This window comes from Sapajus apella, unplaced genomic scaffold (assembly GCF_009761245.1).
Source record: "Sapajus apella isolate SASKATOON/1434 unplaced genomic scaffold, GSC_monkey_1.0 scaffold2, whole genome shotgun sequence".
NCBI lineage: Eukaryota > Metazoa > Chordata > Mammalia > Primates > Cebidae > Sapajus > Sapajus apella.
Window position 1 is genome coordinate 28,499,562 of NW_022436942.1, and position 14,670 is coordinate 28,514,231.

Consider the following 14,670-nt stretch of genomic DNA (forward strand, 5'->3'; position numbering starts at 1 on the left):
ATGGGTGGAAACAGGTGGGACCCACTGGTAAGCTGAATGCGCGACTAGGACAAAGAAATGGTCCCCACTCCCGAGCTTCACCCAGACACAAAAGAAATGGCTTTTGCCCTCAGAGGCGCAGCTTTCCCTCAGCCATCAGAGCGGCTGGGCTGCAGAGTCCCCGCCCCCGGTCGGCCCCTGTCTCCCCCGCCTCCATCCCTCGGGCCTCGGAAGTGACGCAAGCGCCCCGCCCCCGCCGCTAGATCCGCTGCTGCTGCCGCGGCGGGCGGACCTGCAGGAGGTGGCGGCGACCGAGGCTGAGGGAAGATGGCGGACGGCGTGGACCACATAGACATTTACGCGGATGTGGGCGAAGAGTTCAACCAGGTACGTGAGAGCCCGGGTCCCCACCGCCGAAGTGGGCGGCGCTGCGGCCGGGACGCTGACCCGGGGCCCGCTGCGGGCGGCGAGCCGACGCGACTGCAGACTGTGCTCCCTTGCCGCCTCTGGGCCGCACCGTCGACCCCCGGCGTGGCGCCCGCCTCGCCCCTTGTTCTACCGCGTCGTTTCGCGGACCGCGGGTGCGGCGACCCGCCGCGGCGCCCGCAGCGCGGACGCAGGCCGTCGTGCAGCTGCCGTCGGCCCCTCCCTCGCCGCCGCTGTCTCGCTCCCCATTGTTGGCGGCACCCGGCTGGCGCTTCCCGCCGCGCTAGGCCCGGGGCAGTGGGGCCGCGTGTAAGCGCCGGGGAGAACTGGCCGCCGCCGCATCCCCTCCCCCGCCGCTGGCCGGAGGGGAAGCCCTAGCGGGGTGCGCGCCCGCCGCCGCCCCTTCCCTGCCGCTGCCACTGGGGCTCCGATTCCTCCCATCGCTCCATTTTGTCTCCCTGCCCGCGCACGGTCGCTTCTTGGAAGGCCGCATTCACGGCCCTTTGTATCCCGCGCGCCCAGTCCCCGGGGCTCTTCTGCTCGGGTTTACGACAGGTTTCGGCGTGGCGCCTTCCTCCTCCTCCCCTCACACTTTATGAAGGCAGCTGAGGTGCAGGCTCATTTGCAACAAGTCCTTTGACTTTTGGAGCCTCAGATCGTATTTAAAAGTCGGCGCGCTGGTCCTGCCTCATTAATCCAGGACTTGCAGTGCTTTTGAAGCCCAGTCGTTGTTGGCCTTTATGATGAAAATACCTGTGAAGATGTGTGGCCGGGACCAAAAGGAAGAATTGGAAACGCGGTGGTTGGATGGAACAAAAAAGATGGTAGCTCATCAAACAGATCTCATAGTGATTAAAATGAAAGAACGTTCTCCCCAAATCCTTACGGTGTGGCTTGAAAATTAAGAGTTGTAGATAAGACCCTATTTTCGAAAACAAAGAGTTAAATCTCCTCCCCCTCCCTCGCGTTACCTTTTGGAAGGTTGGGCGAAAGTGAGAATGCAAGGTTTCCTGAACGATGTTGCTTAGAGGTAACGTGGAGCTGTGATGTCTGACAATGGGCATCCTTGCAAAAGATGTCGTTTGTTGCTGGAGTAGTGACGTTTAAGGTCTGAACCTGCTGTTCCTATCTTTACTGCATTTAATGTAGTAACACATTTTAAAAAATTAAATTGTGCCTAACTTCGGCGTTCCTAAAAGCTTTATTATTATTATTTTTTGTATTTCCCAGGTCCTTATGAAAAGCTCAATAAAATTCTACTGGCTAATGTGTTTATTTCTCCTCCATTAACGATCATATTCGTGACTAGTTGCTCAGGCTTTTTGAAAACAAACTCAAGAGATCTTTGCTGTTCTATTTTTCAGGAATGATTTTGTGCCTCTGGTTTAAATACTAGAAAACAAAACTACCAGTTGGCTTTAAATGTTTGCGACTCCGTTGAAGATTGGATTTGTTTATAGATGTAATACGTTGTAATCAAAGGTTAAGTTTTTAAATCTTTGTGTTTTAAAAATTGTGCTTATGTTTTAAATATAAAGCTTGAGTTGTGTCAATTACAAATCAGACAGATTCCTCGAGTGCAACACAGATTCTAACGCTTACAGGTCTTACACGCCTGTAAGACCTCTAGGAAACTTTTTCCTTTTATTTCTCAAATGAATGTAATAGCGAGTTTAAAAGAGGGCCGTAACTGCAAGTAAAGGAACAATGATTAAGTGTTCAAGATTGCCTTTATTAGCTTTTCTTACAGAGAATACATTGCTTCACCTTTCAATGCGCAATAAAAGAAGAATTGGGACACAATTTTAGAAGTTAAGGCTTTTCAGTACCTCTTAATGAAATATTTTTAGGCTTTTGGAGACTTAATTTGAGAGGGACATCTCCCTTATTCAGATAGCTGGAGGGAGTGATAGCAAGTGCTGAGATTAGTTTTGTGGATCCAGTGAGGGACTCCTTTTAAATGTAACTTTTGCCGCATTATATCTAACACAGTTGTATAATTTTACCAGTAAAATTTTTGTGTTTGAATAGATTAATGGCCAGGTTAAATTGAGGCATTGTTTTTGTTATTTTGCATGTCATTGGTCAGTCAATAATTGATTTGTATATCCTTTTGCATACCACTGCTTGCTGTGGTAATTCTTGTACCCCCCCCAAAAAAAAGGTCACAAAAAGATAGTTTGTGACCCGCGCGCCCAGTCACAAACTTATCCTGTTTTTAAAAACATGTTTCTATCATTGCAATATTTTTCCAAAATCTTAGGGGCAACCACAAAATTATTTACAACTGATTTAATCTTTATTAGCTGGTGACCTTATTTCTACTAGTTATCGGAGGCTAGAACTCTTGTTTTATTGTAGTTGGGTAAAATACTAAGTATTAGCCAGTTTTAACTTATTTTGGCCTCAAAACTGTTGTAAACATTTTTTTAAAATCTTTGTTTTCCAGTGTGAACTGTAGTTCTAATTGGATTTATATACTTTGAAATTCGGTATAGTCTGTATTTCAGTTTTCTACTGGTTTTTTTTTTTTTTCCTGTATTCTGCTGAATATTCTGTTTTAAATGTCATACTTATAGCAAGCATTTCTGTATTTTGGTAAGGCACAGTATTATTTCAAAAAGTGATTTGCATTTATTGAAGTACAGAGAAAAAAGTTTGAGGCATTCAACAGTCTTAGCAGAAACTAATTTGTTTGGGGAAAGATTGTGAATGAGTTAGTGAAACTAATAGAGTTCCTTTCTTCACTAGGTGAATTAAGAATGGAGAATCAAGGGGGAGGAGACACAAGGCACTGGCTACTCCTATGGGTTCTCTTTAGTTCTTAAGTTAGAGGTCTTTGAATGTCACCAGGTTGAGAACATTTGGAAGGAGAATTTGAACATCTTCCAAACCTCCATACTACTTGAAGTTGAGGAGGAAGTGATTCTGTCTCACACTCAATAGTGTATCAATTCAGTTTGAACTGGGATTTATACTCAAGTGCAGTAATTACTAGCCCAATATTTAGTAATTGTAGATTTAAAAATTCTGGCCAAAACTAAATAATTTAAAAATTGAATTCAGGGCAGGTGTGGTGGCTCACACCTGAAATCCCAGCACTTTGGGAGGCCGAGGTGGACAGACTTGAAGTCAGGAGTTCCAGACCAGCCTGGCCAACATGGTGAAACCCCATCTCTATCAAATACAAAAATTGGCCGGCCATGGTGGTGCCTGCCTGTAATCCCAGCTCCTGGAGAAACTGAAGCAGAAGAATGGTTTAAACCCAGGAGGGAGAGGTTGCAGTGAGCCGAGATTGGGCCACTGCACTCCAGCCTGGGTGACTGAGTGAGTGAGACCCTTTCTCAAAAAAAAAAAATAATAATAATAATAATTGAATTACTCAAAATACATTTGTTGAGTGTCTAATATGTGCCAGCAACGAGGGATACAAAGATTAGATAGTCTCCACCCTTAGAGTACACTGCAGGGGAGCTTAGAGATACCTAGACACAGTAGTCCACCCTTATCCACAGTTCACTTTCTGTGTTTTCAGTTACCTGTGGTTCTGAGGTCTGAAAATATTACATACAGTAAGATACTTTGAGAGATACTATATTTAGGTAACTTTTATTACAGCAAATTGTTATACAGTCGTGTGTCGCTTCACGATGTGATATGTTCTGAGAAGTCCATGCTTAGGTGCTTTAATCATGTGATCATAGGGTGCTTTTACATTTCAAACCTAGATGGTGCAACCTACTACACATGTAGGCTATATTGTGTGGCCTGTTGCTCCTAGGCTATAAACTTGTACCGCATATTACTGTACTGAATACTTTAGGCACTTGTAACACAATGGTAAGTATTTGTGTATTTAATATATCTAAACATAGAAAAGGTAAGTGAAGATCTTGGTATAAAAGATAAAAAGTCAGGGTGTTCCTTGCTCTCATATATTAAACGTTACATCTTATAAGAAAAATAAGATAAAAAGTGGCATTCTTGTATAGGGCCCTCATGAAAGGAAGCTGCACGACTGGAAGTTGCTCTGGGAGAGTGAGTTAAGTGACTGGTGAGTGAATGTGAAGATCTGGGATATTATTGTACCATACTGTAGATGTCATAAACTGTACAGTTCACTCAGGCTACACTAAATTTAAACTTTTTTTTCAATAATACATTAACCTTAGCTTGCTGTAATGTTTTCTCTTTATTTATTTGAAACATTTTCTCGCTGTCATCTAGGCTGGAGTACAGTAGTGCAGTTGTGGCTTGCTGCAGCCTTGACCTTCCAGGCTCAAGCAGCCCCCCTGCCTCAGCCACCAGAGCAGCTGAGACTACAGGCATGTGCCACCATACCTGGCTAATATTTTATTTTTTGTAGGGGTAAGGTCTCGCTGTGTGGTCCCAGCTAGTCTCAAACTCCTAGGCTCAAGCTGTGTTCCTGCTTTGACCTACCAAAGTGTTGGGATTACAGGCGTGAGCCACTGTGACTGGCCTGTTTTTACTTTATAGACTTCTTAGACTCTTCAGTAATAACAGTTTAAAACACAAACACATTATATAACTATAAAATATTTTCCGTATATCCTTATTTATAAACTTTTTTCTTTGTTTTTTTTGTTTTGTTTTGTTTTGAGATGGAATCTTTGTCACCCACGGTGAAGTGCAGTGGCATGATCTTGGCGCACCACAACGTCTGCCTCCTGGGTTCAAGCAGTTGTCCTGCCTCAGCCTCCTGAGTAGCTGAGACTACAGGCACACACCACCATGCCTGCTTAATTTCTGTGTTTTTGGTAGAGATGGGGTTTCACTATGTTGGCCAGGCTGGTCTCAAACTCCAGACATCAAGTGATCCCTCTCACCTCGGCTTCTCAAAGTTCTGGGATTACAGGCATGAGTCACCGCACCTGGCCTAAACTCTTTTCTATTATTTTTTTAAACTTTTAAAATTAAGTTTATTAGAGACAAAATGAGTTGCACAGGTATCAAACTCTTGGCCTCACGTGATCCTCTTGCCTCAGCCTCCCAAAGGAGGCTGGAATCACAGGCATGAGCCGACCACACCTGGCCTTTGTTTTTTTTTTTTTTTTTTTAAGCTTTTTTGTTAAAAACTAAGACACACACATTAGCTTAGGCCTACACAGGGTCAGGATTATCAATATCAGTCTTCCATCTCTGCATCTTTTCCCACAGGAAGGTCTTCAGGGGCAGTCCGATGCATGAGCTGTCATCTCCTGGGACAACAGTGCCTTCTGTAATACCTCATGAAGGACCTGCCTGAGGCTGTTGTGCAGTTAACATTTTAAAGTAGGAAGAGTACACTCTAACATAATGATAAAAAGTATAGTATAATTGGCCTTGGTGTGCTGGCTCACGCCTGTAATCCCCATGCTTTGGGAGGCCAAGGCAGGCAGATTGCTTGACACCAGGAGTTTGAGACTAGCCTGGCCAATGTGTCAAAACCCCATCTCTATTAATACAGAAAAGAGTAAAAACAAAAAAGTATAATATAATAAATACATAAACCAGTAACGCAGTCACTTATTGTCAGCTATCATGTGCTGTATGTAGTTGTATGTACCATTCTTTTATATGACTGGCAGCACAATGGGTTTGTTAACACCAGCCCAAACATGTGAGTCATGCATTAGGCTAAGATCACTAAACAATAGTAACTTTTCAGTTCCATTATAATCCAACCACTATTACATATATGAACCAAAACATTGTCATGTCATGCATGACTATAATTTTTCTTGTATTACTAATTTTTACAGTGCCTACTTTATAAATTAAACTTTATCATAAGTATGTATAAGGCAAAATGTAGTATATATAGGGTTCCTTGCTTTCCATGGCTTTAGGTATCCACTGGGGGTCTTGGAACATATCTCCTTCAGATAAGAGAGGACTACTGTACTTAGAGCACACTGACAGGTCCTATATTGTAATTGCCATTACTTTATGTTTATCTGTGGAGTTTTGTTGTTCTGGAGAGGAAAGTCAAAACAATTCGGTGAACTTTGGGAAAACATGCACTTCGTGCATTGAAGTAGTATATTTTGTTGCTTGTTTGAGACTCAGAAACTCTTAATGTGAAATTTAGTTTCTGGTCTGTCAAGCAGTTGAGTCACTGATAGCACAGATTTAGTAATCTGACCACTCAACTTTAAAATAGAAGTGTAGGCCAGGTGTAGTGGCTCATGCTTATAATTCCAGCATTTTGGGAGGCTGAAGCAGGTGGATCACTTGAGGTCATGAGTGAGGTCAGGAATTTGAGACCAGCCTGGCCAACGTGGTAAAACCCCCGTCTCTGCTAAAAATACAAAATTTAGCCGGGTGTGGTGGTACACACCTGTAATTGAAACTACTCCAGAGGCTGAGGCAGGAGAATTGCTTGAACCTGGGAGGTGGAGGCTGCAGTGAGCCAAGATCGGGCCACTGCTGCCTCCAGTCTGAGTGACAGAGCGAAACTTTATCACACAAAAAAATTAATTACTTAAAAAAATGAAAGTGTATAGAGGTGGTAGTTGGAACAAAAAAATTCACTTTGAAGTTACAGACCTAGACACCCGAAAAGTCAATTTTTATGTCATGAATCATTTTTTTACATTCAGTCATTAGGTATTCTAGTCAATTGTTGAACCAATTATGGAAAATATCAGAGAGGCGTTGTTTATGACTTATATTTACTAGAAAACCATCTGAAATAAAGCCGTCAGGTTGAGAATGAACTGTGTAGATGGAATTCATTCAGAAACGTGCATAGAAATGTTTAGGGAAGCTAGAACTTTTCTCCATTTTGTTTTTATGAATGCAGTTAATTTAGTTGCTTATGAATTGTCCACTGTGGTGTATGTGGGATATTTTTTTTAGTACCAAATTGGCTTCCTTACCATTAGTTAAGGAAGGGATTTTTACAGGGATTACTAACCAATTTTACTATCTACTCAGAACATAATTAGGTAAAACCTGAAAGTGATACATTTTCTTTAAAAATATATCCATTAGGTTATGTTACTGGATTTTGCATACTAGTATTTCTTTTTGTTGGTATAGGATATATTTTGTAAACGCGAAATGTAACTTCCCCCCTTCATGTATTTCTCTAAATGGAAATAATTTAAAATAGGCTTTGAAACAAGTGGCCTTTGCTGTGCATTTACTAATACTATCATATAATGTATGAATTTATATATATATATATATATATATATATATATATATATATATTTGTTGTTGTTATTGAGATGGGATCTCCCTAATTTGCCCATGCTGGTCTTAGACTCCTGGGCTCCAGGGATGCCCTTGCCTTGGCCTCCCAAAGTGATGGGATTAACAGATATGAACCACCATGCCTAGCCTCAAATGATATTACTGTAATTTTAGAACCACCAAAAAAATGTCAGGCTTTTCAGGGAGAATGATGAATATTTTGACAGCTAACAAGTTCATCCCAGTAGTGGTATATAATATGTACTATATACCTGTGATATTAAAATTGTATGGAGGGTAATCAGGGAAAAAATGTCTAAAAGTAACTTCTTGAAGGAAGGGAGACAGGGATAATGAAAATGTTGAGAATCCTTGCTTTAAGGAAATTTACAGGATTTCGGTCATTTTATCATCCATTTTCTCTGGCTTGGCAACAGATATTTCTATATTATGTAGAGCATAGTCTTGTGTAAAATGTTGAGAGAATAGTACCTTGAATGATTGTAGTGATTTAGAATGGTAGGGAATGAAAAAAATTAGTCCTTTTACAAACCCTAAGAGCTGTTGCTTACTCCAAGCTTTATGTAATGCAGCTAGCTAGCTGCTATGAACAGTAGATGAGATGGGGCAGCATTTGGTATCAAAGATAATGAGAGGGTGATGTTGATACTGTCTTGTTTTTGAATGTCATTAAAATTAAAGGTAATAATTGAAAAGGCCTCTCATGTAATATAATTTGATACTGTTAAATATTTCTTTGACAAAGTGGAAACCTTTTTATTAGTTCAGTAGGCTTGCAGAGCTCTATATATGACCTGTAATACACATTTTGCATAATTTTTCCTGCAAACATCATACATGGTTTCTCACTTTATGAAGTAAGAGCAAAGTTCGGTGTATTCTGTATTTTTTTACTGTGGAGGATCAATGTGATATGAAGCTGATTAAAAGGAAGATTACTGATCAAGAAAGTGTGCTTTGAGTTTCATTTTTAGTAATGGCAGCAAATGCATTCAGATTCATTATATTTTTTTTTTTTTACAAAGTTTAAATGTATGCTCTTGGGGCTAAGAGTACAGGCTGTGGCCTTGGAACAGAGTGAAGCTAACTAGTCCATATGGAGATCAAATCCCAGGACCGTGGTCTTAATTAGGATCATACTACAACCACTTGGAAGCAGGACAACTACCAGACAAAATGGCTGATCCTAAATATTGGTAGAATCATATCTATGTGGAAAATTGGTTTGTGTCAACATAGGAATTCATGGATGGACAAAAATAGTAAGTGATTGTTGATGTACCAGGTTAGTGTAGCTCCAATTATGCTTGAAATTTTTTGTCTACTTATGTAAACATTTTCACAGGTTTATAGCTAATAAAAACACAAAGAATCTGTTCACCTATTTATGTAAGTGAAAGTGTAAATATAAAAATACATTTAGTCCTGCTGTTAATAATCCTTCCATTCTTTTTTACTTTCCCTCAGACCATATATTGTGATTATAGTTTCTGCTGAGGAGGATGGAAACTCAACTCCCTTTGAGTAATATTAATAATTCTACTTGATGTACAGAACCGGATTGCAAGAGAGTTTAACGTGCCCACCACCCCTTGTGGGAAACCTTTTAGTATCTTAAGTGCATGGAACTACTGCTGCAGCCACGGCGCCTGAAGCTTCAGCTACACTGAAACTTCATAACAAAACTTACCCTCTTTTTTCCTAATTTCTGTGGTCGTTGCAATTTGAGCCTGTTACTTTGTTTAACAAAAACTCATAAAGATTATTTTAGTATTGCTGTACAAACAAAATAAAATTATGGCATTATTCAGTGACTTGTGGTCTTAGTTTTCTGCCCTTTGTTAAAGATAGTTTTGTTCCCTGATTTAACCTTGAGATCCCAGACCCCTTATTAAGTAAGTCTTATAATATTCTACCTCATAACAAGTAAAATTGACATGTAAAGATTTCTGTAATTAGGAAACTGGATAAGTCATTAATTAGAAGATTACCTGATGATTACTTGAGGTCCCTTTATTTATGTATATAAATGATATTTCCCCTTCTAGGCTTTTTTCTTCTTTTTCTTTCAAAAGATCTTACTCTGGCTCTCTTTTAAATAAAAAAAAACAGTGGCCCAGGCCCATAATAATATCTTGTTGATCCATTTACCATCATATAACAAATGCTTTTCTCTGGATCATTCTCTATCCATTTATGGACTATTTTGGCTAAGAGTCCCTAAAACTATGAGCTCCTCTATATGTACCATTTGTATAGTTCTTTAGAAAATTGTAAATGGGAGAATCTGTAAATTATGTCTGAACTTTTAAGTTGTCTTGTAATTGTCATTTTCTTATCTCAAATGTTCCACCTCATAAGAATAAAATGGTTCACACCAACATAAGTAGTTGTGGAAAGGGAGAGTAGAAGATAAAAATGGAGATTTTCCTGTACTACAGGTTTAGTCAAGCTTGTGGTCTAGTAATGGTTATCAGAGGCAATTAAATAGTGTTGAGTGTTCTGCTTTTACCTGCATTTCATTTTTCATGTACTTATTTATAAACTGAATCCTCTTTTCAATATTATTCCTGCTCCTGTGTCTGTTTCCTTTTAGTTTTCTTTTTCTCTGAATATCATTTAGGCATGTAAGTGACCCCCAGTAGCGTTGCTTTAATTCTGCTGGTGAAGCTTTAAAGTGGGAAAGCTTTACTATACTCTGTTTTGTTGTCTGTTGCTTTTCTCTTGCTAATTTACTTGACTAGATAACTAAGAATTCAGGTAAGCATTAGCTCTTTGTTCACTGAGAATGATACAACTTTCAAGATAATTAATTTGGATAGTTCTACATGTATTTCGTTTGTTATTTCTCTTTCCCTTGTTCATTTATTATGACATCCTGAATTATTTACATGCCCACATTTCTTTTCTTTCCTGTGGCTAAGCTCACTACTTTTTTCTAAAACTAGTAGCTTCCTCAGGGTTAGAAAACAAGATCTGAATACTATAGAAAATAGTAACTTTTTCTGTGGTCAAATATTAAAGATATAATGGCTTTGGATTTTGGGGTGATTTTTCCAATGTCAATTAAAAAACTTTTCTATTTGCATTTATGTGTTGTTGCTTAAGAGTATTTCCAAGCAAAGTTTTGTTATTACTTTCTTTTGTCTCCATGTCATTATTTTTCCAAAACAACTTATTTTTTATATTATAATATCAGTGGACAAGTAGGATTCATTATAAAGGAATTAACTTTAGGCCGGGTGCAGTGGCTGAAGCCTGTAATCACAACACTTTGGGAAGCTGAGGCAGGAGGATTGCTTGAGCTCAGAAGTTGGAGACTAGCCTGGGCAATGTATCGAGACCTGGTCTCTACAAAAAAAAAAAAAAAAAAAGAGGTTAAAAAAAGAAATTCTTTTTTTTTTTGAGATGGAATCTCACTCTGTCACCCAGGCTGGAGTACAGTGACACGATCTTGGCTCACTGCAATCTCCACCTTCGGGTTCAAGTGATTCTCCTGCCTCAGCCTCCTGAGTAACTGGGATTACAGGCGCGTACCACCACGCCCAGCTAATTTAGATGTGGTTTCACCATGTTGGCTAGGCTGGTCTCAAACTCCTGACCTCAAATGATCCGCCTGTTGTGGCCTCCCAGGTGTTGGGATTACAGATGTGAGCCACTGCGCCTGGCAAGAAATTAACTTTTTAGGCCTGTTCAAGAATACATCTATTACAGAAAGTGAAAACAGCTTTGTACTGAGATCCTTGGCCTTTTTCTATCAGATTTTTAAAACAAAAAGTTGAATTTGTGTTCAAATCTGTTTAGTAGTATTTTGGCTTTTGTATAATCTAGAGCATTATTTCTGTATCTCAGGAAGCTGAATATGGTGGGCATGATCAGATAGATTTGTATGACGATGTCATATCTCCATCTGCAAATAATGGAGATGCCCCAGAAGACCGGGATTACATGGATACTCTCCCACCAACTGTTGGTGATGATGTGGGTAAAGGAGCGGCACCAAATGTTGTCTATACGTATACTGGAAAGAGAATTGCATTATATATTGGAAATCTAACATGGGTGAGTAAAGTTAATATATGAATTAAATTACTGGTAATTGATTTCGAACTGTTTGATGTTTTTCTCCAGATCAAAAGTTTGAAGGTGCTGTATTTGTTTCTTTGTATGTGTTTGCTTTTGCAATGAGGAGGGAAATACAAATTTGTTTGCAACGTCATTCCAATTCTTCTAGTTTTGAGTTTTGTGGTTATTCAGTTTTTCTTGGTGGAGATAACTAGTTAAATTAGTTTTGTCTTCTGTTATCTTTTTTATGCTACCACTTTACCTTGCTTCAGCTATCCCAATTTCACTAAAAATAATGCTACATGGGGTCTCAAACCAGGATTCAAGTGTAAAAGGAAAGAGACATGGTATCACTCCTGGTTTAAAAATAGTGTCCATTATTTAATTTGTATTACAAATTTGAGTTTTGTTTCTGCTCTTAAATTTGAAATCTGATTTATAGAAGCACTGCTGTATATGTGTTAATTTGGGTTGTCATGAGACTAAGATTATTGATTTAGAGCTTTATTAACTGCACATATGAATATTTATATTTTTATTAACGTTACATTTTAAATATCATTAAAATAGTCCTATAGAATTTTTATATCTCTACTTAGATATACTTCAAAGTCAAAAAATAGTATATCTAAAAATAAAACTTGGCACTCTTGCATTTCGTTAATAACATGGTATTTTTAAATGTTTTATTTACATTTCTTTTTTGTTTGTTTTTGGAGACAGAATTTGCAAAACTCTTTCACCCAGGCTAGAGTGCAGTGGTGTAATCATAACTCACTGAAGGCTCAAGTGATCCTTCTGTCCCAGCCTCCAAGTAGCTAGGACCACAGGCATGTGCCACTACGCTTGGCTAATTAAAAAAACAAACAAACAACAAAAAAAAACTTGTAGATCTGACTTCTTGTTAGGTTGCTCAGGCTGATCTCACATTCCTGGCCTCAAGTGATCCTCCTAACTCAGCCTCTCAGAGTGCTCGGACTATGGTGCCCGACCTATTTACATTTCTTTTAAAACTAATGGTCATAGATCTCCCACCACCCAGTCAGCATTCTACAATATTGGAGACAGTAGCAGTGTAGTTACGAAAGTATGGTTGCTAAGTAAGCATTTGGATCTTAGCTCCAGCTTCTATTACTAGTTTTGTGACCTTGGGCAAGCTTTTTAACTTCCATTGTATCATATGTAAAATGGGGATAATAATAGGGTTACAGGGTTGTTATAAGAGTTAAATAGTTGGTACATAAAGTACATGGTAGATATTAAATACGTGTTAGTTTTTTTCTTCTCTACATTTTAATTCAAAAACAAGGTAAAATTCAGAATTTTTTTTTTTTAATGGGAGGAAGTCAAATTGGTTTTATTCACAAATTAAAATCATAGCAGTTTAAAGCTATAAGGGACTAGAAACTCTTGAAAGTCAAATCCTATTGTAATCCCAAGGGTATATACCTTCTGGTTTCTGAAATGCTTATCAGAGAATGAAGTTAGGTTCTCAGATGTTTTTGTGCTGTTTAAAGCTTGGAGCCTGACTGGCCATAACTAGACTTAGATTTGCACTCAGCATTCATTTTCTCTTTTATGTCCCGAATTTCCACTTAAAAACTAAATTGGGATAGTAAAAATCTTGGCTATATTTTAATGGTTAACGTGGGGGAAAATATCTTGCAGTGGACAACAGATGAAGACTTAACTGAAGCAGTTCATTCTTTGGGAGTAAATGATATTTTGGAGATAAAATTTTTTGAAAATCGGGCAAATGGCCAGTCAAAGGGGTAAGAATTCTTTCTTTCTTTTTGACTTAGTTAACTTTCCTTTAAGTTAATGTTAATTACACTTGTGGAGATTCTTGGACAAAGATGGATACTATTCATTTTACATACCCTATTACCTAGCACACTAAAACTAGTGGAGTGGAGATGTGGACAGATCTATATTCTAATTTTCCCAAGCTTTCTCCATTTGTGGTTGAAATGGTTGTTGAAATGACAGTTTAAGAACCATTATTCTCTCTGTGATTTAAGAGATGGGAGATGATGAGCAACTGAACAATAATGTGTATTACATGGATGTTTTGCTTTATTTAACTATTAAACTATACAAGTGAGAAGGATGAGAATGAGAATATCCAAAAGTAAGAAAATAAAATGTCACTATCCTACCATCCATTGATAATTACTTTTAACATAGTGAAGATTCTTTTGGGCTTTTCCTTAAAAACAAAAGGAGTTATAATTCATGTGTTTGTGTTTGATATAAGGAATAAAAATAAATATACATCCTCTCTAATGTCTAATTCTTTCACATCATACCTGGTATGCTACTGTAATTTACCTTTCTTATTTTTGATTATTTTGGTTGTTTCCACTTTTGCCTGTTATAAATAATGTTGCAGCAGGCATCATTTTATCTAAGTCTTTAGGTACAGACTTTGGATTTTCTTTTAAGAATAAATTATTAGATGCACAAAGATAAAGATATGCTTATTTCATATATTGCTTAGTTATCGTAGAAGGTTATACCAATTTATACTAAATGAGAATATTTTCAAAATGTATGCAGAGTCTGAAAACTTTTCACAAACTTTACTTACACCACTTGATCAAAGCCACTATCCTCTCTTACTTGAACTTTGGTAGTAGCTTCCTAACTGGAAGTATAGACTGCCCTCTACAGTCTGTACTTCACATAGTAGAAGTTCTTTAAAAAAATGACATCAGTTTCTGTTCAGAATATTCTCATGGCTTCCTGTCTCACTCAGTCTTTACCACTGTCTACAAGGTACTTTGTGATCTGTTTCCCACTACCTTTCTGACCCTATTCCGTACCACTCATTTTTGCATCCACATTAGTCCCTTTGCTGTTTGTCAGACCAATTCTTACCTAGGACATTTAGCCATTTTCTTTTCCTGGTTTACTTTTCCCCCTCAAATATCCACATGGCTTACTCTTTTGCTTCATTTAGGACTCACACTATTTAAG

The 14,670-nt window shown here is 38.5% G+C and overlaps 1 protein-coding gene across 4 annotated transcripts in view; it reads left to right on the forward strand.

Moving 5' to 3' along the window:
* The first annotated feature begins 205 nt into the window (after window positions 1–205).
* CPSF6 (cleavage and polyadenylation specific factor 6) overlaps window positions 206–14,670 on the forward strand; it is a 34,180-nt gene continuing 19,715 nt past the window's right edge. For all 4 annotated transcript variants that reach the window (XM_032295200.1, XM_032295208.1, XM_032295218.1 and 1 more), the window contains exons 1-3: window positions 206–366; window positions 11,479–11,688; window positions 13,360–13,463. In XM_032295200.1, coding sequence (XP_032151091.1) covers window positions 307–366; window positions 11,479–11,688; window positions 13,360–13,463 — 374 coding nt within the window. In that variant the 5' untranslated portion in view covers window positions 206–306. The remainder of the gene's footprint in view (window positions 367–11,478; window positions 11,689–13,359; window positions 13,464–14,670) is intronic.